General features: G+C 43.2%; 1 protein-coding gene across 7 annotated transcripts; it reads left to right on the top strand.

Moving 5' to 3' along the window:
* Window positions 1–63: 63 nt before the first annotated feature.
* tcaim (T cell activation inhibitor, mitochondrial) lies at window positions 64–26,401 on the top strand. 7 transcript variants are annotated; one of them, XM_080307722.1, is made up of 12 exons: window positions 64–211; window positions 559–728; window positions 15,434–15,566; window positions 15,879–16,029; window positions 16,112–16,367; window positions 16,737–16,859; window positions 17,000–17,097; window positions 22,305–22,343; window positions 22,425–22,516; window positions 22,599–22,831; window positions 22,902–23,033; window positions 24,910–26,401. In XM_080307722.1, exons 2-12 carry the CDS (start codon window positions 664–666, stop codon window positions 25,133–25,135), a joined length of 1,548 nt encoding a protein of 515 aa, XP_080163848.1. In that variant the 5' UTR covers window positions 64–211; window positions 559–663; the 3' UTR covers window positions 25,136–26,401. The 7 variants fall into 7 exon arrangements, 6 of the variants coding, with proteins under 6 accessions (XP_080163848.1, XP_080163849.1, XP_080163847.1 ...); XM_080307723.1 differs by having other exon boundaries at window positions 83–220; XM_080307721.1 differs by having other exon boundaries at window positions 119–252.
* The last annotated feature ends 988 nt before the right edge of the window (window positions 26,402–27,389 follow it).

The following is a 27,389-nucleotide window of genomic DNA, read 5'->3' as shown; positions in this document are numbered from 1 at the left end:
TTCACCATTCAAAGATTGCTTGGATGGTTTTCCTTTCCAAACACGTGGAGCCAGAAGAAGAAAACTCTGGATGTCAAGCTTCAACCTAACCTGACGCTCCAGTCCGCCTGGTGGCGCAATGGTGCGGCTGGCTGGTACTAGGAATCGCAGAAGAAGAACACCCACAGCCGCTAACTAAAACGGTCCTACCTTAACGGCAGGGATGTTACAGGTCACTTTGGTTGGTTGTTAAATTGTTACTGACAACATACTGTAAGTCGTTTATAGGATTTTGTTTGCGGCGTAGCAGCAGCTCATAGCAATGCTAACTTTATGTGCTAGCCTGGCTAGCAAACTGGAACCATGTTTTGTTGCCGTCATTGATTAGAAATCCCAAAGGAAACTACAGAGACATTATAATCTGTGGTTGTTCTGTTTTCAAATGTTTGTTAATATTGGTAGAAAAACATGATAGCATGGGATTCAAAGGAGTAAATACAAATTAGAGTTAGCTAACACCGTAGAAACGTTAGGTTTCTGTTGATTTTCTTCTGACGAACTGAAGTTACTCTGATTTAGTCCCTGCTGAGCTGTACCAGGCTGCTGCCAGATCCAGTGTAACAAACTATGGAAGTGCTTTGATAAAGGAAATGCAGATGGACCGACTGAAAAGGCCGTGATTACATGCGGATCTCTGGACCAGCTGCGTCAGCAATGTCTGCAATCCCCCTTCTGCGATGCACCATCAGGTAAAACTGTCCCAACACGTACGATCACTAGATTACGTGCGGGCTGGAGTATAATGACAGTTTTAAAACTGATTTTAAAAAGTCTAATATGTGCATTTTGAAGGCATATTAAGAAAAGTATCAAAATGACCGAGTTTGATTTTTGCTTTATCAGCAATGGACAGAAAATGTGACAGAGTCTTTCCTTTGATGTGTTCCTGCGGTACAGTACGGGTCGCAGTTTACGATCGTCTCGTAACCTGCACTCCAGACATCAGGCTGCTAAAGGCTTTTTGGGTTTCATTTTCCTTTGTTGGGATCGACACATCTGTAATAACTTACATTTAATGCAGTCTTTAATATAATTCAGTGCAAACATTTTGACATTAAAAGTAGGTTCTAAAATTTTATCTTGAAATTATTAACTTGCAAAGTCACATGATCATCCCGTTCACTTCCGTTTAAATATTTCATAAATCTATGAAATATGTAAATCAACGTTATTTTTCCAAACCTTTGTCATTATTTTACATCTTGTTTAACAGCTGTAGGTCAAAGGTCTCATTTTGGCCACAGAAAAGTTCCACTTTGCCTCGTTAGCCCAAACATGACAGAGTGATAGTTTTATCCTGCAGTCCTGGATAGCACAGCAAACGTTTTTCACAGTCAGTGAATTCAACAGGTTTAAGGGCAGTTAAAGACTCTACAATGTCAGATAATTCAAAGTGCTTTCATTATTATTTTTTATTATCATTATATTAGCGGAGTCGTCTCAAAAGCCAGCTAAAAGTTCCCAGTTGGGACTAAACCAGCTGATGTTAATTTGCAAGTTGCGGAGCTGCTTTCTGGTCACTGATAGAGTTCAGCTGCTGTCTCTACCTTCCATGCACGTGTTCAGTACTTCCCCCTGTGTCATTCTCTTATTACACATGACGTACCCTGTAAGAACGCATTGTTGACAAACAGCGCACTCAAAATAAATTTTTTTATTTATATAAAGGTGAGAATATTGTACTGATGTGTCACATAGAGAAGCTGGATGGGGGGTGTGAGCAGTGATGGTGACTGCTACACAATCTGGACACAGACACACACACCAGGGCGAAACAAGCAGAATGATGGTCACATGGTCATCTCTGGTCTCTACAGGTCGAGTAGCGCCCCCAGCATTCCCCAGCTGACTATCCCCCAGTAACATTACTGGGGGATAGTCAGCTGGAATTCTGACAGTTCATTTGTTTTGTTTTCTTTTAATATCACTTAGAACTCTTTTGCTGTCAGTGCCTCATCGATCTGTCTGTCTGCTCAGGTACTGCTGTCCGACTCCATGCCATTACTGTTGGATCTCTGTCTTTTGTGATTTTGTGTGACTCTGGGTGGGTCTGTCCTTTGTTAAAGACATTACTCTCTTACCCTTAGTTTGCTGTGGCAGAGAGCTATCATGTGAAGCAGGGCTTCAACAAGACATATAAATATACCAGTCAAATGCAACACTGCTATAAAAAGAGCAAGACTTCATTTTGTCGCAGGTCAAAGTGGAATGAATGTGATTGGCTGAACAGCTGTTCATGCTGTGTTATCTGTACTTCCATCAGTGTAAAAGACCCAGCAGCAGATTAGAATGAAGTATAATAACACTAACACATGTAATAAATCACCAGATTAATACACTCATGTTCCCGTGACAATGCGGCGCACTGTTTGCTCTTCATTCAGTGATTTCAGTACAGCCGGCTGCTGCTCATAAAACATGTTCCCCCATCATATAAACACTTATTCTCTCAGCTGAGACTCGCTGCTGTTTAAAGGTTTGAGAGTAAAGGTTGGATATAAAAACATCAAACATGGGCTCAGTCGGCAGTTACAGTGTCTGTGTCCTGTTTCAAGACCATAAATGTACGATTGTTTTTAGCCAACATGAGAAATGTAAAGTTGTGTCTATGACTTTGTTACTGATGGCGAGCAGGGAAACAAAGACTTTATAGGCAGACGCATTATTTTCATCATCAGCACGTTTCAGTTTGTTTCACAGTTTTTCAGCAGTGCTGGAAAACTAACCGCACGGCTGATAAATGTCTGTCGTTTAGCTTCAAAGAGACATGAGGTGATGATGCGCAGTGTCCGTGGTTACCATGGTTACTGGATAAGCTGCTGATAAATTAAGCAGCTGTCACCGTGTTTATGTTTTCATTACAACTGTCTGACTCGGTTAACTGAAGTAAACTTGGATAACTTCTAGTTTAGGAGTATGTGTGTGTCCTCGGAAATCTGGACTCGTGCGGACTTTCCAAGGACAAACAAGAAAGAACTGTACACCACTACACTGAAATAAATAGACTATTACTAAAATACACGTGCTATATCATAAACTATCATATAAATCTGGAGGTGCTATTAACATGTGTACTTATAAAGGACAACTTCCTGCCTTTAGTCTTATTGATGAGCAGCATTAGTTTTCTTCTAATGTCCAGAAGTCTGCATCGTGTGTTTCATAGTTTCTAACAAGCCTTTAAAGTTAAACGTAACATGACTGAAACACCAACATCTGCTTACTGAACAAAAACCCCACACAGATGTTAATGTGATTTTATTTTTATTTTAGTAAACTCTAAAAAAACAAAAATTGTAACAGACAGCTGGTGCTTAGAATACAGTTGATTAAATATAAATATTATTAACACAGGAGAATTCACCTGTTAGCCCGAATGTTTAACTGACTTACTTTATAAGTGAGCGCGTGGAGGAGAGCCTGTTTGTGTCAGATGACAGCTGGTTCACCGGACCGACGAGCTGGACTCAGAAACTGATGGAGAAGCATGGAAACTTCAGAGAGATGCCACACCTTTTGGAGACCTCATGTCATCTCACTTACTGGATTCCCTCATTTTAGAAGTGAGGAAATGTGAAGCTCAAATGTAAATGAAGAAGACTGTAATGTGGAGGTGGGGGGGGGGGGTTCCCTCTTGCTGACATGCTGATAGATGTCAGGATTTTTGATCATGTTTTGAATCACAGTTATGTTTGTGGTGTGATGTGTAGTAAGCTGTTAGGTTGTAAATTAGAATAGTGCTGAACACATTTTGTGAACATTTACAGTGGGGCAAAAAAGTATTTAGTCAGCCACCGATTGTGCAAGTTCCCCCACTTAAAATGATGACAGAGGTCAGTAATTTGCACCAGAGGTACACTTCAACTGTGAGAGACAGAATGTGAAAAAAAAAATCCATGAATCCACATGGTAGGATTTGTAAAGAATTTATTTGTAAATCAGGGTGGAAAATAAGTATTTGGTCACCTCAAACAAGGAAAATCTCTGGCTCTCACAGACCTGTAACGTCTTCTGTAAGAAGCTTTTCTGTCCCCCACTCGTTACCTGTATGAATGGCACCTGTTTGAACTCATCATCTGTATAAAAGACACCTGTCCACAGCCTCAAACAGTCAGACTCCAAACTCCGCCATGGCCAAGACCAAAGAGCTTTCGAAGGACACCAGGAAAAGTATTGTAGACCTGCACCAGACTGGGAAGAGTGAATCTACAATAGGCAAGCAGCTTGGTGTGAAAAAATCAACTGTGGGAGCAATCATCAGAAAATGGAAGACATACAAGACCACTGATAATCTCCCTCGATCTGGGGCTCCACGCAAGATCTCATCCCGTGGGGTCAAAATGATCATGAGAACGGTGAGCAAAGATCCCAGAACCACACGGGGGGACCTGGTGAATGACCTGCAGAGAGCTGGGACCAAAGTAACAAAGGTCACCATCAGTAACACACTACAACGGCAGGGAATCAAATCCCGCAGTTCAATTCAATTCAATTTTATTTATATAGCGCCAAATCACAACAAAAGTCGCCTCAAGGCGCTTCATAGATACAGAGAAAAACCCAACAATCATATGACCCCCTATGAGCAAGCACTTTGGCGACAGTGGGAAGGAAAAACTCCCTTTTAACAGGAAGAAACCTCCGGCAGAACCAGGCTCAGGGAGGGGCGGCCATCTGCTGCGACCGGTTGGGGTGAGAGAAGGAAGACAGGATAAAGACATGCTGTGGAAGAGAGACAGAGGTTAATAACAGATATGATTCAATGCAGAGAGGTCTGTTAACACATAGTGAGTGAGAAAGGTGACTGGAAAGGAAAAACTCAATGCATCATGGGAATCCCCCAGCAGCCTACATCTATTGCAGCATAACAAAGGGAGGATTCAGGGTCACCTGGTCCAGCCCTAACTATATGCTTTAGAAAAAAGGAAAGTTTTAAGCCTAATCTTGAAAGTAGAGATAGTGTCTGTCTCCCGAATCCAAACTGGAAGCTGGTTCCACAGAAGAGGGGCCTGAAAACTGAAGGCTCTGCCTCCCATTCTACTTTTAAATACTCTAGGAACAACAAGTAGGCCTGCAGAGCGAGAGCGGAGCGCTCTAATAGGGTGATATGGTACTACAAGGTCATTAAGATAAGATGGGGCCTGATTATTTAAGACCTTGTATGTGAGGAGCAGGATTTTGAATTCAATTCTGGATTTAACAGGAAGCCAATGAAGGGAAGCCAAAACAGGAGAAATATGCTCTCTCTTTCTAGTCCCTGTCAGGACTCTTGCTGCAGCATTTTGGATTAGCTGAAGGCTTTTCAGTGAGTTTTTTGGACATCCTGATAATAATGAATTACAGTAGTCCAGCCTGGAAGTAATAAATGCATGAACTAGTTTTTCAGCGTCACTTTGAGACAGGATATTTCTAATTTTAGAGATGTTGCGCAAATGGAAGAAAGCAGTCTTACATATTTGTTTAATATGTGCGTTGAAGGACATGTCCTGGTCAAAATGACTCCAAGGTTCCTCACAGTGTTACTGGAGGCCAAGGTAATGCCATCCAGAGTAAGAATCTGCTTAGATACCATATTTCTAGGCTTTTCAGGGCCGAGTACAATAACCTCAGTTTGATCTGAATTAAGAAGCAGAAAGTTAGCGGCCATCCAGGTCTTTATGTCTTTAAGACATTCCTGCAGTTTAACTCATTGGTGTGTGTTATCTGGCTTCATGGACAGATAGAGCTGGGTGTCATCTGCATAGCAGTGTAAATGTATGCTATGTCTTCTAATGATGCTGCCTAAGGGAAGCATGTATAATGTAAACAGAATTGGTCCTAGCACTGAACCCTGTGGAACTCCATAATTAACCTCAGTGTGTGAAGAGGACTCTCCATTTACATGCACAAACTGGAGTCTATTAGATAGATATGATACAAACCACTGCAGCGCAGTACTTGTAATACCTACAGCATGTTCTAATCGCTCTAATAGGATATTATGGTCGACAGTATGGAACGCTGCACTGAGGTCTAGCAGGACAAGCACAGAGATGAGTCCACTGTCAGAGGCCATAAGAAGATCATTTGTAACCTTCACTAAAGCTGTTTCTGTGCTGTGCTGAGCTCTGAAACCTGACTGAAACTCTTCAAATAAGCCTCTGCAGATGATCTGTTAGCTGTTTGACAACTACTCTTTCAAGGATGTTTGATATAAAGGAAGGTTGGAGATTGGCCTATAATTAGCTAAGACTGCTGGGTCTAGAGATGGCTTTTTGAGTAAAGGTTTAACTACAGCCAGCTTGAAGGCCTGTGGTACATAGCTGATTATTAGAGATAGGTTGATCATATTTAAGATCGAAGAATTAATTAATGGCAGGACTTCTTTGAGCAGTTTTGTAGGAATGGGGTCTAAAAGACACGTTGATGGTTTGGAGGAAGTAATTATTGAAGTTAACTCAGAAAGATCAATTGGAGAAAAAGAGTCTAACTTAACATCAATGGTACTAAGAGTAGCTGTAGATAATATTACATCTGTGGGATGATTATTGGTAATTTTTTCTCTAATGATAAAAATTTTATTTGTGAAGAAGTTCATGAAGTCATTACTAGTTAACGTTAAAGGGATGGTTGGCTCAACAGAGCTCTGACTGTTTGTCAGCCTGGCTACAGTGCTGAAGAGAAACCTGGGGTTGTTCTTATTTTCTTCAATCAGTGATGAATAGTAAGATGTTCTGGCTTTGCGGAGGACTTTCTTATAAAGCAGCAAACTATTTCTCCAGGCTAAATGATGATCCTCTAGATTTGTGACACGCCATTTCCTCTCCAACTTACGAGTCATCTGCTTTAGGCTACGTGTTTGAGAATTATACCACGGAGTCAGGTACTTCTGATTTGAGGCCTTAGTTTTCACAGGAGCTACAGTATCCAGAGTCGTACGTAGTGAGGAGGTGAAATTATTAACAAGATAATCGACCTCTGTTGGGGTAGCGTTCAGATAGCTGCTTTGCTCTGTGTTGGTACAGGGCATTGGAGATGATAACAGTGGGTGGATTATATTCTTAAACTTAGTTACAGTGCTTTCAGAAAGACATCTACTTTGATAAAGTCTACTCTTCACCGCTGTGTAATCAATTATTGTAAAAGTAAATGTTATCAGGAAATGATCAGACAGGAGAGGGTTTTCAGGAAACACTGTTAAATGTTCAGTTTCTATGCCATATGTTAAAACAAGATCTAGAGTGTGATTAAAGTGGTGGGTGGGTTCTTTTACATTTTGAGAGAAACCAATTGAGTCTAATAACAGATTAAATGCCATGTTGAGGCTGTCATTTTTAGCATCTACATGGATGTTAAAATCACCCACAATAATTATTTTATCTGAGCTCAGAACTAAATTAGATATAAAGTCTGAGAAATCAGACAGAAGCTCTGTGTAAGGCCCAGGTGGACGATAGATGATAACAAGTAAGACTGGTTTCTGAGTTTCACAGCTGGGGTGGACGAGGCTAAGCATCAGGCTTTCAAATGAATTAAAAGTCTGTCTTGGTCTTTCATTAATTAATAGGCTGGTGTGAAAAATTGCTGCCACACCGCCCCCTCGGCCTGTGCTTCGAGATTTCTGGTAGTTAGAATGGCTCGGGGGTGTTGATTCATTTAAACTAACATAATCATCCTGCTGCAACCAGGTTTCTGTAAGGCAGAGTAAATCAATTTGTTGATCAATTATTAAGTCATGTACTAACAGGGACTTGGAGGAGAGAGACCTAATATTTAATAATCCACATTTCACTGTTTTACTCTTTGGTTCAGATGTGGATACTGTATTGTTCTTTCTTTGTAATTGTTTATGTTTAAGTTGTTTGTTGCTGGTTTTTAGTTTGTTTTTTGTCTTTTTGGAAGCTGACACAGTCTCTATGGAGATGGGTTTTTGGGGGGGTAGCAGGAGGAGAGAAGCTGCAGAGAAGCGTGTAAGACTGCAACTCTGCTTCCTGGTCCCAACTCTGGATACTCATATTTTGGGGGGTTTAATAAACGTGTGTCAGACGTGTTCCGCTGCTGAAGCCAGTGCATGTCCAGGCCCGTCTGAAGTTTGCCAGAGAGCACATGGATGATACAGCAGAGGATTGGGAGAATGTCATGTGGTCAGATGAAACCAAAGTAGAACTTTTTGGTATAAACTCAACTCGTCGTGTTTGGAGGAAGAAGAATACTGAGTTGCATCCCAAGAACACCATACCTACTGTGAAGCATGGGGGTGGAAACATCATGCTATGGGGCTGTTTTTCTGCCAAGGGGACAGGACGACTGATCCGTGTTAAGGACAGAATGAATGGGGCCATGTATCGTGAGATTTTGAGCCAAAACCTCCTTCCATCAGTGAGAACTTTGAAGATGAAACGAGGCTGGGTCTTCCAACATGACAATGATCCAAAACACACCGCCCGGGCAACAAAGGAGTGGCTCCGTAAGAAGCATTTGAAGGTCCTGGAGTGGCCTAGCCAGTCTCCAGACCTCAACCCCATAGAAAATCTGTGGCGGGAGTTGAAAGTCCGTGTTGCTCGGCAACAGCCCCAAAACATCACTGCTCTCGAGAAGATCTGCATGGAGGACCAAAATACCAGCTACTGTGTGTGCAAACCTGGTAAAGACCTATAGTAAACGTTTGACCTCTGTTATTGCCAACAAAGGTTATGTTACAAAGTATTGAGTTGTATTTTTGTTATTGACCAAATACTCATTTTCCACCCTGATTTACAAACAAATTCTTTACAAATCCTACCATGTGGATTCATGGATTTTTTTTTTCCACATTCTGTCTCTCACAGTTGAAGTGTACCTCTGGTGCAAATTACTGACCTCTGTCATCATGTTAGGTGGGGGAACTTGCACAATCGGTGGCTGACTAAATACTTTTTTGCCCCACTGTACTTTGCTGGCTGATTGCGTGCCTCGGTGCAGCTGGTCTGTCAAGGAAAAGTTGTAGTGTTGGACTCCAGATTGTTGTTCCCGTGATTCGAAAAGGCTCTTTTCCACACAGTCCTCATTCAAATATTGCAGCTAACAGGGTGATTTTCCCGCCTCAGTGCAGCTAGCCAAACAGTAAGTAAGTTTTACACTGGTGGATTTTAACTTAGGTGTCTCAAATATTACATTTTAGTTCAAATTCAAGGTATTTATTTCTATGTCATGTTACTTTAGTACCTGTGTGACCGTCTCACAGACAAATATTAATATACTGTGACCACTAAAACTGTCTGAAAACTTTAGTTAGTTATATTTAAGGGCAGTATCCCAGAGTGACAGCTAAAAATAAACTAAAAAGACGCGATCCTTGTGTAGGTTTGTGGTCTAAGGAGCCTGGAAAGAAAAACATCTGGACTATTTAAGTGTCCTTGAAGCCGTTTAATGGTCAGCAGTCCCACATTTGTCCTCAAAAGGGTTGTGGACCACCTATTGGCTGTTACGCTGGGAAAATTGTGCAATATAATTTTCTTAAGATGTTAAAGATATCAGAGCATTGAACAGGCTGGTGTTTTGTGAAGAGGATCTAACAGGAGAGAGATGATAGAGACACATGACGTCCTTATAAAACACAGTTGAACTTTATGAATGGACAGCTTTTCACAGGTCTTTGGACTTTTTATTTAAAGGGACTGCATAGTTTTTTACTGAAACTGACACAATCCCACTTTGATTTGACTCAGAGTACAGACAGTGGACTCTGGTGTCAGCAGAACCACCTGCTGATCAACGCCGTGAAAACCAAGGAGTTGGTGGTGGATTTCCGGAGACGCAGACCCACCACACTGACACCGGTGAACATCCAGGGAGTGGACATTGAGATAGTGGACTCTTATAGGTACCTGGGTGTTCACCTGAATAATAAACTGGACTGGAGCCACAACACTGATACTCTTTACAGGAAGGGTCAGAGCAGACGCTACCTGCTGAGGCGGCTGAGGTCATTTGGAGTACAGGGAGCGCTTTTAAAGACCATCTATGACTCTGTGGAGGCATCCGTCATTTTTTTTTTACAGTGTGGTATGTTGGAGCAGCAGTTTATCGGCAGCTGAGAGGAAGAGGTTGGATAACCACATCAGGAAGGCCAGCTCTGTTCTGGGATGCACCTGGACCCAGTGCAGGTGGTGGGAGACAGAAGGACTCTGGTCAAAATAACATCTCTGATGGACAGAGTCTCCCAGCTCATGCATGTAAATGCTGCTGAACTGCAGAGCTGCTTCAGTGACAGACTGCTGCATCCTCGATGCATGAAGGAGCGTTTCTGCAGGTCCTTCCTCCCTGCAGCTGTCAGGCTGTACAATCAGAACTGCTCCCAACAAACATAGATGTTTACATCAATGCTGTAACTTTCACTATTTTATCAACTGATTCACACTACAACATGGGTTTGCCTCTTATCTGTATCCATCCATCCATTTTCTTCCGCTTATCCGAGGCCGGGTCGCGGGGGCAGCAGCCCAAGCAGAGAAGCCCAGACCTCCCTCTCCCCAGCCACCTCCTCCAGCTTATCCGGGGGAATACCAAGGCGTTCCCAGGCCAGCCGAGAGATATAATCTCTCCAGCGTGTCCTGGGTCTGCCCCGGGGCCTCCTCCCGGTGGGACATGCCTCACCCAGGAGGCGACCAGGAGGCATCCTTGTCAGATGCCCGAACCACCTCAGCTGGCTCCTTTCGATGTGGAGCAGCAGCTGCTCTACTCTGAGCCCCTCCCGGATGGCCGAACTTCTCACCCTATCTGTAAGGGAGAGGCCAGTCACCCTTCGGAGGAAGCTAATTTCTGCCGCTTGTATCCGCGATCTCGTTCTTTCGGTCACTACCCACAGCTCGTGGCCATAGGTGAGGGTAGGGACGTAGATCGACCGGTAAATTGAGAGCTTCGCTTTTACACTCAGCTCCCTCTTCACCACGACGGACTGGTGCAGCGTCCCCATTACTGCAGCTGCAGCCCCAATCCGTCTGTCGATCTCCGGCTCCCTTCTCCCATCACTCGCGAACAAGACCCCGAGATACTTGAACTCCTCCACTTGGGGCAGGAACTCATGTTTGCATGTCATTGAGTGAAATAAGTATTTGGTCCTCCAGCAAAACAACACTAACAACACTAACAACACAAACAACACTAACAACTCTTATTGGCAAGCACAGGTTTGCACACATCTCAGGGGGGATTTTGTTCCACTCTACAGAAAATCTTAATCCTTTAGGTTTCTTGGCTGCTGCTTGGCAACTTCAATTCAGTTTTATTTATATAGCACCAAATCACAGCAACAGTTGCCTCAAGGTGCTTTATGTTGTAATGTAAAGACCCCACAGTGCTACAAAGAAAACCCCCAACAGACGAGCCCCTTCAAGCGAGCACATGACTTGAACTCAAAGCTTCCCTCTACAATTTTCTGCAGGACTGAGATCTGGAGAGTCTGGAGCCACTCCGTGACCTTAATGTGCTTCTTTGACCACTCGGAAATATTTTTATATCACTGCTAAGCTGGAAGAACCATTCAAGGCCCATCTTCAGTGTTCTGGCTAAGGGACCGTGGTTTTACGATACACAAGTCCCATCTCTTATCCCCTACAGGGCAACATGAAGTTGTCCTGTGTCCTTAACAGAGAAACAGTCTCAAAGCGTAATGTTTCCACCTCCATGCTTTACTGTGGAGGTGGTGTTTTTGGGATATACTCAGCATTTCTGTTCCTCCAAACACGATGATGCCAAAGAGGTCTGTTTGGTTTCATGTTCCCACAACACTTTCTCCTCTGAATCACATTGTCACGGTCCTGGGTCGTTTCACCCAGCGTTTTGTGTTTAGTATTATTCTTTTATGTTCTAGTTTATTCTGATGTTGGTATCCTGTGTCCTCCCCCGGTGCTCTGTTCGTGTCCCTGACTTTGTCCTGTTTTACTCTGAGGGTCTGTCTCTGTTGTGTCTAATCAGGTTCAGCTGTGTCCTCCTTCAGTGTGTCATTCCCCTCTCTCTCCCTGCATATTATGATTTCAGCTTTACTAGTTTTTTCCAGTTCAGGTTTATCTTAGTTCCTGTCCTCGCCACCTCCGTTGTATTATCTTTATCTGTATTATCGCCTCATGTAAATCAAAGCTCACCCCTCACGTCTATGTCAGTCCCTGCATTTCGGTCCTTTTTTTCACAACACCACACGACTGCTGCTGCAGCTGCGACACACGTTCACTGGTGAACGTAAGATGAGCCTGCGCACCTGCCTCCTCAACAAGCTCCTCTGGTGCAGTTAGTCTGATTCACCACATTTCTCATGATCGTCCTCACACGAGGCAAGATCTTGTAGAAAGCCCCAGACCATGAGACCATGATATAATCTCTCCAGCGTGTCCTGGGTCTGCCCCGGGGCCTCCTCCCGGTGGGACATGCCTGGAACACCTCACCCAGGAGGCGCCCAGGGGGCATCCTTGTCAGATGCCTGAACCACCTCAGCTGGCTCCTTTCGATGTGGAGCAGCAGCTGCTCTACTCTGAGCCCCTCCCAGATGGCTGAACTTCTCACCCTATCTCTAAGGGAGAGGCCAGCCACCCTTCGGAGGAAGCTCATTTCTGCCGCTTGTATCCGCGATCTCGTTCTTTCGGTCACTACCCACAGCTCGTGACCATAGGTGGGGGTAGGGACGTAGATCGACCGGTAAATTGAGAGCTTCGCTTTTACACTCAGCTCTCTCTTCACCACAACAGACTGGTACAGTGCACTGCAGCCGCACCAATCCGTCTGTTGATCGCCCTTCTTCCGTCACTCGTGAACAAGACCCTGAGATACTTTAACTCCTGCACTCGAGGCAGGAACTTGTTCCTGACCAGGAGTGGGCACGCCACCATTTTCTGGCTGAGGACCATGGCCTCAGATTTGGAGGTGCTGATTCTCATTCCCACCGCTTCACACTTGGCCGCATTCCACTGGGCCTGTCGGTACCTGTCAGCTGCCTCGGGAGTCCCACAGGCTAACCAGGCCAGATAGGACTCCTTCTTCAGCCTGGTGGCTCCCTTCACCTTTGGTGTCCACCATTTGGTTCGGGGATTACCACCACGACAGGCACCAACCACCTTGCATCCGCAGCTCAGTGCAGCAGCTTCGGCAATGGAGATACTGAACATGGTCCACTCGGACAAATGCCCCCAGTCTCCCTCGGAGTGCCGTTGAAGCTCTGCCGGAGGTGTGCGTTGAAGATCTCGCAGACCGGGGGCTCTGCTAAACGTTCCCAGCACACCCTCACTGTACGTTTGGGCGTGTCAGGTCTGTCCAGTGTCCTCCCTCGCCACCTAATCCAAATCACCACCAACTCATATTTACTTTTATTTAATTCAATAACGGTACAGTACTCTGTTTTTGGTAACTATTGTCCATGATGTAAATATGTAAGAAAATGTTTCTGTTCGGTGTCCTGTTTGTTTGTATGTGTGTTTTTATTGCTGCTGTTACAACCAAATTTCCCCTTGTGAGACATTTAAAGGATTATTCTATTCTATTCTGATTAAAACAATTCTTAACTAAATATATTCTGGATAAAACAAAAGTATTATCAAAGTTGTCTGTGGTTCCCTTTATTTTTCCGTCCTCCCCTATCACATCCTGTCCTGCAGGATAAACATCAGTGAGTCTTTGTGTGACTCTCTGTATGCAGCTGTTAAAGTTTGTGTTGGAGATACTCGTTTCCTCTTCCTCCTCCTCTTCTTCACACACTGCTGAATTTGTCCTGGGGTGTCATTATGGGTGGAAAACCTCTGCCGTGTCACGCTGTGGATTTCTCAGTCTCTCCTGACTCTGGACACTTTGAAAAAGAAATCAGCCATGGCAGATAATAACAATAGCAGAAAACTCTGAGTTTTTTCTTGTGTGCACAGTGAAAGTGGACGACAGTATATACTCAGTAGAGCTGGGCGATAGAACGATAACGATATGTATCGCGATATAACTTTTACTCGATAGAGAAATTAAGCTATCGCGATAGACCTCGCCGCTCTTGTCCTCTTTTAAAAAAAAAAAAAAAAAAAAAAAGGTCAGCCAATCCAAATTAAGCAGCGCAGAGCCGAACCAATCACAGCCGCAGCGTCACGTCGCGTGACTTGTTACGTACAGCACAAGTGCCAAGCCGCACGTGTGTTTGTTTGGGAAGCAGCCAGCGGGTAACGGAGGAAATGAGTGTGCCGACTAGAAAAATCAACCGAGCGTGACCGAAGAGAAAACAGATGATGGTTCCAACGCCGGAGAGATTGTCGAACGGAAGAGCCATAGAAGTTCCGTAGTGTGAAGGTATTTCAGCTATTTCAAGTCTGACAAAAAACAGAGTAGCGCACTGTAAATTGTGCCGAAAGCAAGTCTGGAAATACAATAAACTGGTGCATGCGTCACACTGTGCGCCACGTTATTGTTTCAGTGAAATGAATTTCTACAATACTGTTAATTCTACTCTCTGCAGTGTTTAAATGCTCACATATACACACAGTTACTGTCCCTCCACACATACGACTCGGTTCTGCTTCTATGCCCCAGCTTTGTTTACTTTTTCCCACCGAGGCTTCTAGACTTCTGATTGGCCAACATTTCTGCACGGTTAGGAATCTAGCGCCACCTGCTGCTTTGGCATGTTCATAGCAGCGTTTTCCTTCATTTCTGCCTTTATGTGTGGACGGGATTATTTTTTACAACGAAAACGGAAAATCTCCGTTTTCAAAAATACCCGTGTACGTGTGGACGTAGCCTCAGTCTCTGACTGGAAGCGCTAATTCGTCATTCAGCTTTTGTCGGACTAAAGTAACTGTTACAACTGTTTGAAAAGCTCAGCTATACAACAAGGAGAGATTGAGAATTTCCTTTTAGTTCTCAGTTTATTTGATATTGACAAAAGTTAGTCAGTTTTGTCTGTTCTTCTGTAAAACAAACTAAGATTTATTTTTAGAATTAATATTTTGTTTCTAAGTGGAATTGACAATTTAGTCTGTTTCGTTTGTTCTATTTTGAAACTTAAACGCTTTAGCGGCTGCCTTTTGTGTAGTTTGCAATATTTGCCTTTATTTATCTGAAAAAGTCTCATGTTCCTTAAGTACATCTACCCTGTTGAACTTATTATGGGAAATAAATATTTAAATAAAAACAAGCTGCTGATTATTTCACATTTTACTTGTGAGCAACGGCACATTTAAATCTTACAAATATAGTTATTTGGCTTATATCGTGATAGATATCGTTATCGCCTGAAATGAAAAAAACATATCGTGATATGAAAAAATCTCATATCGCCCAGCTCTAATACTCAGTTTGAACAAAAAGCCCATTGTTGCAGGCAGCTGCAGTTATGCCTATGTCAGCTTTGGAGAGCAGGGTTCAATGATGTAAAATAGTCTCTTTTCTGTAATGTCTGTCCTTTTCTCTGCAGGCTGCAGTGGAAGCATTTTGCCACACATGCTGTGCAACAGAGAGCTCTGTCAGGGGCAGAGGCTGTAAATGCTCTCAGGCCCTTTTATTTTGCAGTCCACCCAGACTTCTTCGGTAAATATCCCAAAGAACGGGTAGGTCTCATATCTGTCATGACATAAATCCAAATATGTGTTATTGGAAACATGTGATCGTAAAGTAACAGTTCGAAAACTTACTGCCAGGTTTACATGTGTGTGACGCCTTATAGGCACAACAAAGAAGAGGCAATCCATAGTGTACAGAATACTTATCATCTATGTGCTCTGGGATCCGTATACAATATAAAGTAATATGATGTGATATAAAATAATATTTAATGATAATAATCTGTGCACATACAACACTGTCAGACGTTTGTTGGGATGAGCTGCCATGATGTAAGTTCTGGTACCTCTGTGTTACAGGAGGTGAATGAAAACTCGCTAAAGAGGCTGAATGGCTATCTGGAAAACTTGCAGAAGCCCGGCTCACGTTCAGTTCAACCCATGAAGCTCACCTTTTATATAAGGAACACAAAGTACAGCAGTAAGGTGCAGCCAGAACTCATCAGCTCAGGTGCATTTCTTTTAAAATGCTCAAAGTACTAGTCAGGTTTTTTGGGGGTTTTAACATAAAATTGCTCCTGTTTGCTTCTCAGGCTTCCGCTCCGTAAGTTTTACTTTGCACACAAATGATGTTTTGAGCACAGTGATGGATGTTTTGACGAGCTGCAGCCTGCCTGTGGAGCACATGAAGGGACTAACGGCGAGTAAAGCAGCAAGTAAAAGTCCCACTGAGACGGGGGAGCCTTTCTACAGAACCATCAAATGGGATAAAAGCTACTACACCTTCACTGGCTTCAAAGACCCCGAGCAGGAGCTGCAGCAGGCCCAGAGAGCCGAGCCTACGCTCAGGTAGGCTCGGCTCTCTGGTTGTGGTTGTCTCATCTCAACTGTAGGAAAGTGTTGAAACCTTCTGAACTCAAACACTGCTGTTTGTGATCAGTCACGGAGACACACTGCTGTGTTTGCTGTGGATTTTATTTCTATTCAGTAAATAGCAATAGGGCATGCTAAAGCTAATGTGTGCATACATGGTCACTTATATTTAAATGTAATAATGTGAAAGTACTTTATTTATAGTTCACACAGTTCTAGAGAGGGAGACGTCAGAGTAATGTGACATATATAACAACACAAAAATGTTTTGCAAAGATGGTGATGACAGATTTTCATAACTACAGCAATTATATTTAATGACTTGTACACGATCTTTTTTGCCAGTGTGTGGTTGAGAAACAACGAACCTGAAGCCTCAAAGAAACACAATGCGAGTCTTCCTCGGAGAGAAGAACTGAAGAGACTGAAGAGGGAGCTGTGTCGCAGATTTAATCTGACCGATATCAGGTACAGCCGTCTTTACTGTTTCAGAGGTTGCCCTGTCTGCTGTTCCTGAGGGCACAGAGGTCTTTATTCTGTGCACTGAACTGTAAAAAACTGTGTACATGTTACTGTTACTGAATGATGAGATCAGCTGTGTGGTGCAGATGGCAGCGCAGCTGGGGAGTCTCCCACAGGTACTGTCAGCTTCAAAGTCTGAGCCGCCTGTCTCACCAGAACCCCGAGGCTCTGATCAACCTGCAAGGTAAATAATCTCACTGAGAGGTTACAAGCAAGCTGCGTTCATTAGTAATACACACAGTAGCACAGATCTCTGAACTGTTGTCTGTCCATCAGGTAAAAAGGTTCATGGCTTTTACCACCGTCAGTCCTGTCACGTGCCTGTTATGTGTGATACAGTCCTTCACTCCAACACAGTCGATTTTTAATTAAGCCGTCAAAATGTGACTGAAATGGAGACTTTCAGCTTCACTTCAAGGGTTTAATAAAAGTACTGCATTCATTGTTGCAGGAATACCAGCCATCGTTATCTGTAGCACCTCCTGAAGCTCAAAAGTAATTGGACAAACTTGCATAAGCATGATAAGGTTTGTTTCAGTACTTGGATAAAGCATGATTTACTCTGTTTTCTTCTTTCAGATGCCTCAGGGCTCACAGGGTGCTATGATGATAGAATCTGATACAGATGACAAAGACAATACTTAACACCATTTTAAATACCATGGAGGAAATAGATTAAGAGGCTTATTTTATTTTATTTTTTCAAAGATTTAAACAGTACAAAAAATAACCTTGATAGCTAAATTAGTTTTAAGTTTTCTGATGTGCAAAAAATACAGCAACAAAACAGCAAAGTCTACAAAAGACAACCGATTTAAAATGTTCTTATGTAGTGCAAAAAACCCAAATACAACAGTGTGTTTAGGCTGAGTACTGATGGCTTGGTACCATTGTTTCTGTTAATGCTGTGTATTTTTCTCCTTTTTCTTTTTTTCTCTGTAGTGTTTTCAAATGTACAGTCGATTTCATTTATAGAGGTAACACACTGTGATCGAGGATCATATCACTGTAAATTAAATCTCTAAGCATCATCTTCTTTAAATACACAGACACACATACAATGATCAGGCGTAACATTTATGAGCGTCTGCTAACAGCCCATCGAGGGCTCTTAGATTGCTGTAGGTAGCCACGCTTTGCTTTGCAAACCCTCGGCCCTCTCGATGAGCTTCATGACCAAATTTATGCACCTGCCTAATTTAGTTTCAGTAATATTGCACACTTTCTGTAAATCCTATAAACTTCATTTCACTTCTTAAATGTCATTGTGTTCGTCTGCTATATGATATATTTACATGAAATTGCTGATCCAAACAGCCAATGATTATTGAAGAAAAATCATGAAAATTATCAGGGGTGCCCAAACTTTTGCATACCACCGTAGACGTGTGAGGGGAGAGCAAGAACTTTGTGAGTCACTGAGTCGGTTTTTATCTGAAAAGGCAACCCTACCCATATGGAAAAGAAATAGAAAAAAACTTCTAAAAGACTTGCATCAGATGTGGCCTACTTCATGAGTAAATCATATCAGGCTTCTATGATTTACTCATGAAAGTGGCCACTTTCTCATCACTTTCATATGTTGTTTTAGTATCCAAAACATACAAGTTTCATTATATAATTTTTCAAGGGATCTTATATCTGTTTTCACTCTTGTATGCTTTTCATACAAGTTTCACACAAGACAGATACAAACTTTATAAGATTTATAGATCTTTTCCATGTGGGCGGCTAGCAACAGTACATGTTTTAGAAGCATCATGAGATTTCCTGTGGCTTTAACAGCCATGCCCATTGTTAAAGCGTTTAAGCTAGCTGCCACACATCATTGTACAGAGTTGATCAGACCCTTCATGAGTGACAGCTTACCTGCTGGAGGGATCCTCTGCTGTGATTGGCTCTTATAATTTGGCTAGGTTGGTCAGACAGAGATGAGGTATAAACAGGAAGTGCAGTGTCCATTTACTTTTGAAGCTTTGAAAGTGGGCGACCATAGATAAAAATTGCTGTAATTACAAAATATTTATATTAACCATTAATATTAAACCTTTACATAAACCAAGCCTTTAAATTGAAGCTGAAAGTCTACACTTACGTGATATTTTGATTTGATTTATAATTTGGTTGTGTACAGAGGCAAAAGGACAACAACTGTGTAACTCTCCGTACATGTATGTAGTGCCGTGGAAATACCCTCAAAATCTTGAGATCCCTTAACCACAGGTAGAAAAAGCACCGCAGTGTTTCCATATTCTCTATGGTCTCTAACAGGTTCAGGTGATTCTAGCTATTGTGATGTACCCCACTGTTAGACCCCTACAGGCTGTACAACAGCAGCCTGACTGTCATTCGGTATGAAGATGAAATCCTTGGACCCATTGTTAGACCCTACGCTGGTGCAGTGCTTCTGGGTTCCTCCTGGTGCACAACAGGTCTCGGCCTCAGTGGTGAGAGTACGAAACACGTGCAGGAACTCAGTGATGTCCTGGTCCACATCTAGGAGGAGATCCACAGGACATCTCATTAGGAGCATGCCCTGACATTCAGGCATGTGTACAAGAACATAAGGGGGCAGAGTTGGACTAACCTTCCACCACATTGATTTTGAAGGTGTCTTTGAATTCAGCCTTCTGTAAGCAGCTCTCCTCGAAATCTGTGCACTTGGTAACTGGCTGGGTTAAATGTAGCGGCTCTGAAAACTAGTCCCAAGGATCTGTTCATTTCTAAGAGTAGTGACCTATAAGAACCCTTTGAGTGATATTATAATAATATGCAGGTTTTTACTGGTTTTTACAGGTTTTACGAATGAAACGTTTCTCCCACTGAAAACATCCAGATGAACAGAGTCAAATACGTGAATTATCTAATTTACCTACTGTGAGCTAAGGCGGAGAAAACGGGCACATCGAGGCCTGAGTGGACTCTGTGTCACGTTGATAATAATCGTCTACCAGGAAAGCAGCATCTCACTTTGTTCTCAGTTTTCTTCCTGCTCTTCCTGGGCGTCACAGCGTCTGAGATGGCGTCTGGCCTCCCCCGTTGTGACATTGAATCAGCTGATCGTCAGCCCCCCCCCCGTCACCATACTTCACCGTGGTTTAAAACAAAATGGAAACTTTAAAAGGACTTCCTTACATTTTCTTCTATTCTACGTTGTAGCTCCTAAGCTAGGGCAGGCCCGAAGGTTGGTGGTTCGATACCTGGCTGTTGATCCCAAGTTGCTCTCTGATGCATCCATCACAGTATGAATGTGTGTGAATGATTTTTTTTCCAATGTGTTTTCTTTCTGTGTGAATGGGTGACTGACAGAAGTTGTATCAAGTGCTTTAGGTTTCCAAATAAAATAGCAAAGCTCTATATTAGAACCATTTTACTTTAACCTTATTTATCATTGATTCCATCACACATTAAATCGAACACGTTATACTTCATGCTTCATTCAGTTAATGCTGCTTTACTTCAGCAGTGTTTATCGTTACCTCACTCACATGAACTTTGGACTGGAGATCATTCACATGAGCGAAATAAATTGAACACACAGAGTCATGACATTTAGTTTTGCTTCCAACATGACCTCGTTTTGACTCACTACATTAGAACACTTTTCCTCACTTCTTCTTTCTATAACGCTGTTTGACCACCTCACCTAGGAGGTATCTCAGGGGGCTGAACCACCTCGACAGGCTCCATCTGCAGGAACAGCGACTCTTAGGCTGCGTTCACTCTGCAGGTCTTGATGCTCAATTCAGATTTTTTGATCAAATCCGATTTTTTTGTCTGCTCGTTCACACTACAAATAAAATGCGACAGCAAACGCGCTCTAGTGTGAACGCTCAAAGCGGCGCATGCACAAAAGAAGACGTCACACACAACACGCTCAGTTTAGACCCAGAGCAACAGTATGTGTGACTGATGGCCTTAATATAAAGACTTTACGTTTCCCAATTTTTGCTTTAAGTTATTTTGTTATTTACATAATGATGTAAATAACCTAATAATGATCCTTACTGCTGTTTTAGAGGAGCGCTGCTTCAAAGGATAGTTTCTGTCAGAATCTGCAGATTATACAGGACAAAGAAAATGTTCACGTTTCTCCAACGTTGTCGTCCCAACAGCTTCACTGGATGGCCAGGAAGCGTTCACGTCGTCTTCTCCGGCGCTGATATTTGGCGTCTGTCTTGTATCAGTGACGTAAAAGACTGATTCAATGCGACCTGACCATCAAACAGCAGTCGCTTTCTGAAACATCAGATATGTATCGCATTCAGCACCACATATGAAAGTGACCCAGATCAGATTTGAAAATATCAGATTTGTGCCGTTCACACTGTCACCATGATCAGATAGATGGTCGCAGAGGGTCAAAAACATCGGATTTGATGCGCTTTCACCTGCAGTGTGAACGCAGCCTCTCCAATGAGTGAGCTCCTCCCTCTGTCTGGAAGGCACAGCCCAGCCACTCTTCAAAGGAGACTCGTTTCTGACGCTTATGTCTTATATCAGCCTCGTTCTTTTAGAGCTTGTGACCGACGGTTGGAACTGTCTGTTAGTCTTGTGTTCCACTCATCCCTAACTCGGGAACAAGTTCCCCAACCTGAAGGGGAACAATTCAGGGGTTTCTTGGCTGGGCACATCTAGGAATAGCGACATGGTTCCCTCCTCCTGTGGGCTCACCATCCACAGGAGGGCCGTAGGGGTTTGGTGCTTACTTGATTGGGTGGCAGGCAGAGGACCTGGCCCTCCAGTCCACGGCCTCCAAAACTGGCTTGTGGTTTGTTAATCACTATATAACTTGTTTTAAAATGATACATGGTAAAGTCAGAGATTCTCTGAGGTTAGTGGCTTCTTAGTGTGTCACTCCATCCTCTCTCTCACACACACACACACACACACACACACACACACACACACACACAGCCGCCAAGGCCATCTTTGCCCGAACAGGCCGCTCTGTACGGAGTCTCAGTGAGGTCCTTTTTATCAGAATCATGTCATAGATTATATTCTCTTATTAGTTGTGATGGTCGAACTTATAACCGATTATCTTCTGATCAGTTTCTAAGCTGTTAAGCATGATTAACTTTGACCACAATCACATTTATATTATGATTCTGTGTTGAGCAAATACAACCATAACGACGGGCTGGAGACACGTTTCTTATCTTTCACATCCTGATCTGCCAGGGTCGAAACATCCTCCATCATTACTCATTCAGCATATCAGTAAGTCTCTGATTAATATTTCTGGTTATTAGAGATGATTTACGGTATTAAAGAACATGTAAACTCTTGTTTTAGCACGATTATTTCAATCAAACACTGTTTTCACCAAACAAAGTCACGTCCTCCATCAGCGTGAGGTTTTCATATCGACCTCTGATGTGTTTTCAGACAGTGATCATATCCTAGAGACCTGTTTCTGTGGAAAGAGTGGGTATCTCATCATTTTGGGAGCATTGCCACTGCGTGTAGATGTGTAGAACAGTTTTCACGCACTCGTCTTCTTACCAGGACATACGGTTGTGTTTGCCGACCAGTCAGGGATGAATGCTTCTGGACACGTCATGCTGGGAACCATGGATGTTCATCATCAGTGGACAAAAGTAATGCAGCTGTCGCTGTCCTGCTGGCATGTATAGTCTCTGTGCTGCCTTTCGTTTTCTGACCCCTGCTGTGTGCCTCCAGCTTTTTGAGCAGCTGCCTGGTTATCACAGCCTGCAGCAGCAGACACACTGGCTGAAGGAGAGGATCAGCCTCCTCCTGGGTGGAACCCAAGTGGTGCACATGGACAGACTGGGACCAGTTCAGCCCATAGCTGAGCACTACAGTTCCCTAAACACCTTCCACAAACGTCTCATGTCCCACCACCTTCGTCTGCACCCCAGGAGTCTGCAGGGCCTCACCATGTTGCTGGAAAAGTACGAAACCCTTTTAACCACTGACCATCACAAGCACGTGCAGTTTACTTAATGTTTGTGTCTCTTCCAGTGACCGCTCCAACCCCAGTCTTCATGAGATGGGACACTTCGTTATTCCCATCAAATGTGATCTTCCTACACTACAGGTCTTCCTTCAGAACCAGGCCCCTGAAGCCCGGCGGCGCATCCAACGCAAAAACCAGTGAGTGTGACGTAGTCTGTCTGTTTGCATGCTGTCTTTCTTTGGGGGGGCGGGAGGGGTCTTTTTATAGTTTATATCACATTTAGTATTTTTCCTCTCTTACAAGATGCTAGCATGTTTGCAGAAACAATTTCAAAAACTTTGTCAAGCAACAATCATAAATGATTTTGCTCCTGCCAGCAGTAATACGATTTACAGCTGGAACTCCATGAAGGCCGATTTATGGGGCAGCACGTACCCAGCACTGCCTCTGTGATAGAACCCCCCACACGCCTACATCCATGACTGCTTTATACAATGTGACCACCACACCTACAACTGCCCAAGTTTAACTAGACGGTGTTGATTGAAATGACTAGTTTTTATTTTTAGTCTATTCAGTCGCTGTGTTTACTGTTAGAATTTGAGATCTTCTTGTCAACTTGCTCAATCAATCAGAATCAGAATACTTTATTAATCCCGACGGGATACAGTTGCTCCAGTAAAGTAACATTAACAAAAACCAACTAGACTGTTTATCAACACAATATGTTAAGATCAGAGGATAGCACAATATATACAAGTCACCAAGTAATAAATGTCAAGAATATTAGAGTAGAAAGAGTGTGTGTAAAAAGGGTGTAACTATTGCAGTGTTCACAGTGTGTTGGATGGAGGAGTTGTACGGGGAGACGGCCACGGGCAGGAATGACTTCCTGTGTCGTTCAGTGGTGCATCATGGGTAATCTCAGTCTCTCACTAAGCGTGCTCGTTTGACTAGCCAGTACGCAGAGTCATCAGGAAACCTCTGAAGATGGAGGTCTCTGTGCAGTGGCTGAAGTCTGTGGTGTAGAGGGTGAAGAGGAAGGGGGAGAGGACAGTCCCCTGTGGTGCCCCTGTGTTGCTGATCACCTTGTCAGACACACACTGTGGGAGACGTACATATTGTCGTCTTCCTGTCAGGTACTCAACAATCCAGGACACCAGAGAATGAATATGTGACGGCAGTGATCGGTCACAGGTAACTGCTGAAGCAGCTCTCCGAGATCATTATAGGAACTTAATCATGGTAACACTAATACAAACGAATTCAACATCATGAGGACAAAACATACTTAGGCTGCGTTCACACTGCAGGCGAAAGCGCATCAAATCCGATGTTTTTGACCCTCTGCGACCATCTATCTGATCATGGTGACAGTGTGAACGGCACAAATCTGATATTTTCAAATCTGATCTGGGTCACTTTCATATGTGGTGCTGAATGCGATACATATCTGATGTTTCAGAAAGCGACTGCTGTTTGATGGTCAGGTCGCATTGAATCCGTCTTTTACGTCACCGACACAAGACAGACGCCAAATATCAGCGCCGGAGAAGACGACGTGAACGCTTCCTGGCCATCCAGTGAAACTGTTGGGAAGACAACGTTGGAGAAACGTGAACATTTTCTTTGTCCTGTATAATCTGCAGATTCTGACAGAAACTATCCTTTGAAGCAGCGCTCCTCTAAAACAGCAACAAGGATCATTATTAGGTTATTTACATCATTATGTAAATAACAGAATAACTTAAAGCAAAAATTGGGAAACGTAAAGTCTTTATATTAAGGCCATCAGTCACACATACTGTTGCTCTGGGTCTAAACTGAGCGTGTTGTGTGTGACGTCTTCTTTTGCGCATGCGCCACTTTGAGCGTTCACACTAGAGCGCGTTTGCTGTCGCATTTTATTTGTAGTGTGAACGAGCAGACAAAAACATCGGATTTGATCAAAAAATCTGAATTGAGCATCAAGACCTGCAGAGTGAACGCAGCCTGAGAGTTTTGATATCTGGTGCTTATTAAGAATCCTGTTTGTCTGTATGATGACTTTGTCACCTGCCTGTTTGTGTGCAGACTGCAGGCAGAGGAGGAGGCCGTGGTGAAGCTGTGTCTTGAGACTCTGTCTCTGAGGAGCTTGTCTAAGGAGCCCAGTGTCAGCCCTGCCCAGATGATTCAATGCTGTGAAAGACTGTTGGAGCAGCGCTCCCCCCACATGCAAGGCCTCCAGATCTGTGTTTCTCACTTCTACTCTGTCATGCAAGATGGAGACCTGTGTGTCCCCTGGGACTGGAAGAGCTGACCTCCAGATTTACACGTTTTTGTCGGTCCATGTGTGACAACTACTTTTAGACATTGATACTGTTGAGCAGAAAATAAGCACATTTACCAGGACATCACACAGACGTTTTTCTGCTAATGCTTTGTCAAGGAAATGTTCAGAGAACTTTAAGAGCACAAGTGAAGGATACCTGTACAGCCTGCAATGTTCACATGCGACCGGGCTACACTTCAAAGTGATGTGTGACAAACGTGTGACTTGTAGTGTAGACGTGGCTTAAAGCACAGAATTGTCAAAGTTGTAAGTATTTATTGCAATGAGTATGAAAAGTGATTTTTCACTTTGTAGAAATGTGAAGTCAGTGTGGAAAACGTTTCACAGGAGTCCAATAAAAACCTCTGTATATCCACCCTGCTTTTAATGTGCTGCTGATCCAACGCGTCAATCATCAGCAAGTGTGAAAGAAAAAGCTCTTCTCTGTTTAAAAAACCAAACGACAACAAAAACAACCAAATGTAGGTTTGTGAAATTGCATCTGGTCACACAGGACACACAAACCTGCAGGACACCGGCCCTCGAGGCCTGCAGTTGGACACCCTGTCAGCACAGTGATGGACCTGGGCATCTGGTATTAGCTCACTCAGCAGGACGATGATCCCAAGACAAGAGCTAAGGTGTTGCAATGACTCAGAGAAAATGACTTGCTGATGAAGGTGGCTCTACAGGCTTGAATCATGGGGTGTGCAAACTTTTGTCTTTTGATTCAGTTAGGGTTAGCTTATTCGGTGACTCCAAACTGCCCACAGGTCTGAATGTGAGTGTGATTGGTTGAGTCTCTGTGTTAGCCCAGGTCAGATTGACAGCCTGAGCAGGGCTGTGATAGGCTCCAGTCCACCTGCAACCCTGATAGGTGGAGGAGAATGGATGGATAACCCTGATTCACTATAATGAGATAAACTGGGACCAGTCAAACCTGTGCTGTGTGGTGCAGACAGAGGACTAAGTGGAACTGGGCGGCTTCTTCAGTGGATGGAGCTGTTGGGGGACTGTTGGGTGTTTCAGACGTGTGAAGCTATAAAGACGATGACTGGAGTCGCCGTACTCTCACCGTTCTAATTGAAATTGACCTTTATTCAAACAAAAAGATTTCACAGTGGAATTTTAATTCTGACTCGTATTTGACAAAAAACATTAGTTAACTCCTTAGAATTGGTGTTTCTTCATTGATTTCTCATAAAATTTGTCTTCTTGTCAAAATTACAAATAAATTCTGCTTCTGAACACAAACTGTTGAACCTTTATTGGACCCACTGAGCTGTACCTCATAGCACAGAACAAAATTAGGTAAATTCTTGAGTTTTGGAGCTGTGAAACTTTCCTTAGCAGCAATGTGACTATAAATGATCAACAATGATGAGGAGGAATTTGTGATGACATGGAGGGACCTCTGCAGGCAGGACAGGAATCTGAAAACCTCAGTTTTCCTCTTTGCACCCTTCGACAGGTGGGTGGCATAGCCACCGGGGCTGGGTATCGTCACTGGTTTCTAGATTCGATTTGAATCTGGGAAATTTTGCCTCAGACAGTCAGAAATATTATAATTCAGATCAGTAAAGGTGATTTTCCTGTTCTGGGACTTTATAAAAATATTCTGCAGTAGATCAAAACGAAAGAAAATCAGTAATCAACATATGAACATCACCTCTGACGTTACAGCGGTTTTATTAGAGAGTTTTGCATTTTGTATAATTTTAAAAAGTTTAAATTTGTTCAGAAGCCTGTTAAACGGCAGAAATTAGGCTTTCTTTTTGGAAGTAAGTAAAAGGAAAAAACAGCAGCCGACAGCCTGTAAACAACGTAGACTTGTGCGTAACAAGCAAGCGAATAATGAAGAAAACCGATTTTTAGACGGGAAACTGTTGTTAGAGAGAGAGCTGTGCATGACGTGTGATTTTATCCTGGTGGAAGCAAAACAGTAAAAGTCAGAGAATCCATGACGATGTTTGTGTGAAGCGTAGTTTGGATCTTCTTTTGCTGCTGGTTCAGTCAATGTTGTTTGGAGAGAGATCAAACTAACAGCTTCTGAATCAGCGCAAAAAGGGCGTGAACACAAAGCGCCGACCCGACCGTGTCCGTGGCGTCGGTGAGAAAGTCACAGCTCACTGATTCTGATCCGTCGGCGGGTCGAGCTTTGTGTTCACGTCTCTGTGCAGAGTCCGTGCTCCTGCTCTCATTTACTGTTTCAGCTGTTTGGTGGTTGTTGATATTTTGTGAG

The sequence above is a fragment of the Astatotilapia calliptera genome, chromosome 11, assembly GCF_964374335.1.
Source record: "Astatotilapia calliptera chromosome 11, fAstCal68.1, whole genome shotgun sequence".
NCBI lineage: Eukaryota > Metazoa > Chordata > Actinopteri > Cichliformes > Cichlidae > Astatotilapia > Astatotilapia calliptera.
Note: the sequence above shows the minus strand (reverse complement) of the source record. Positions and strands in the feature narration are given on the sequence as shown.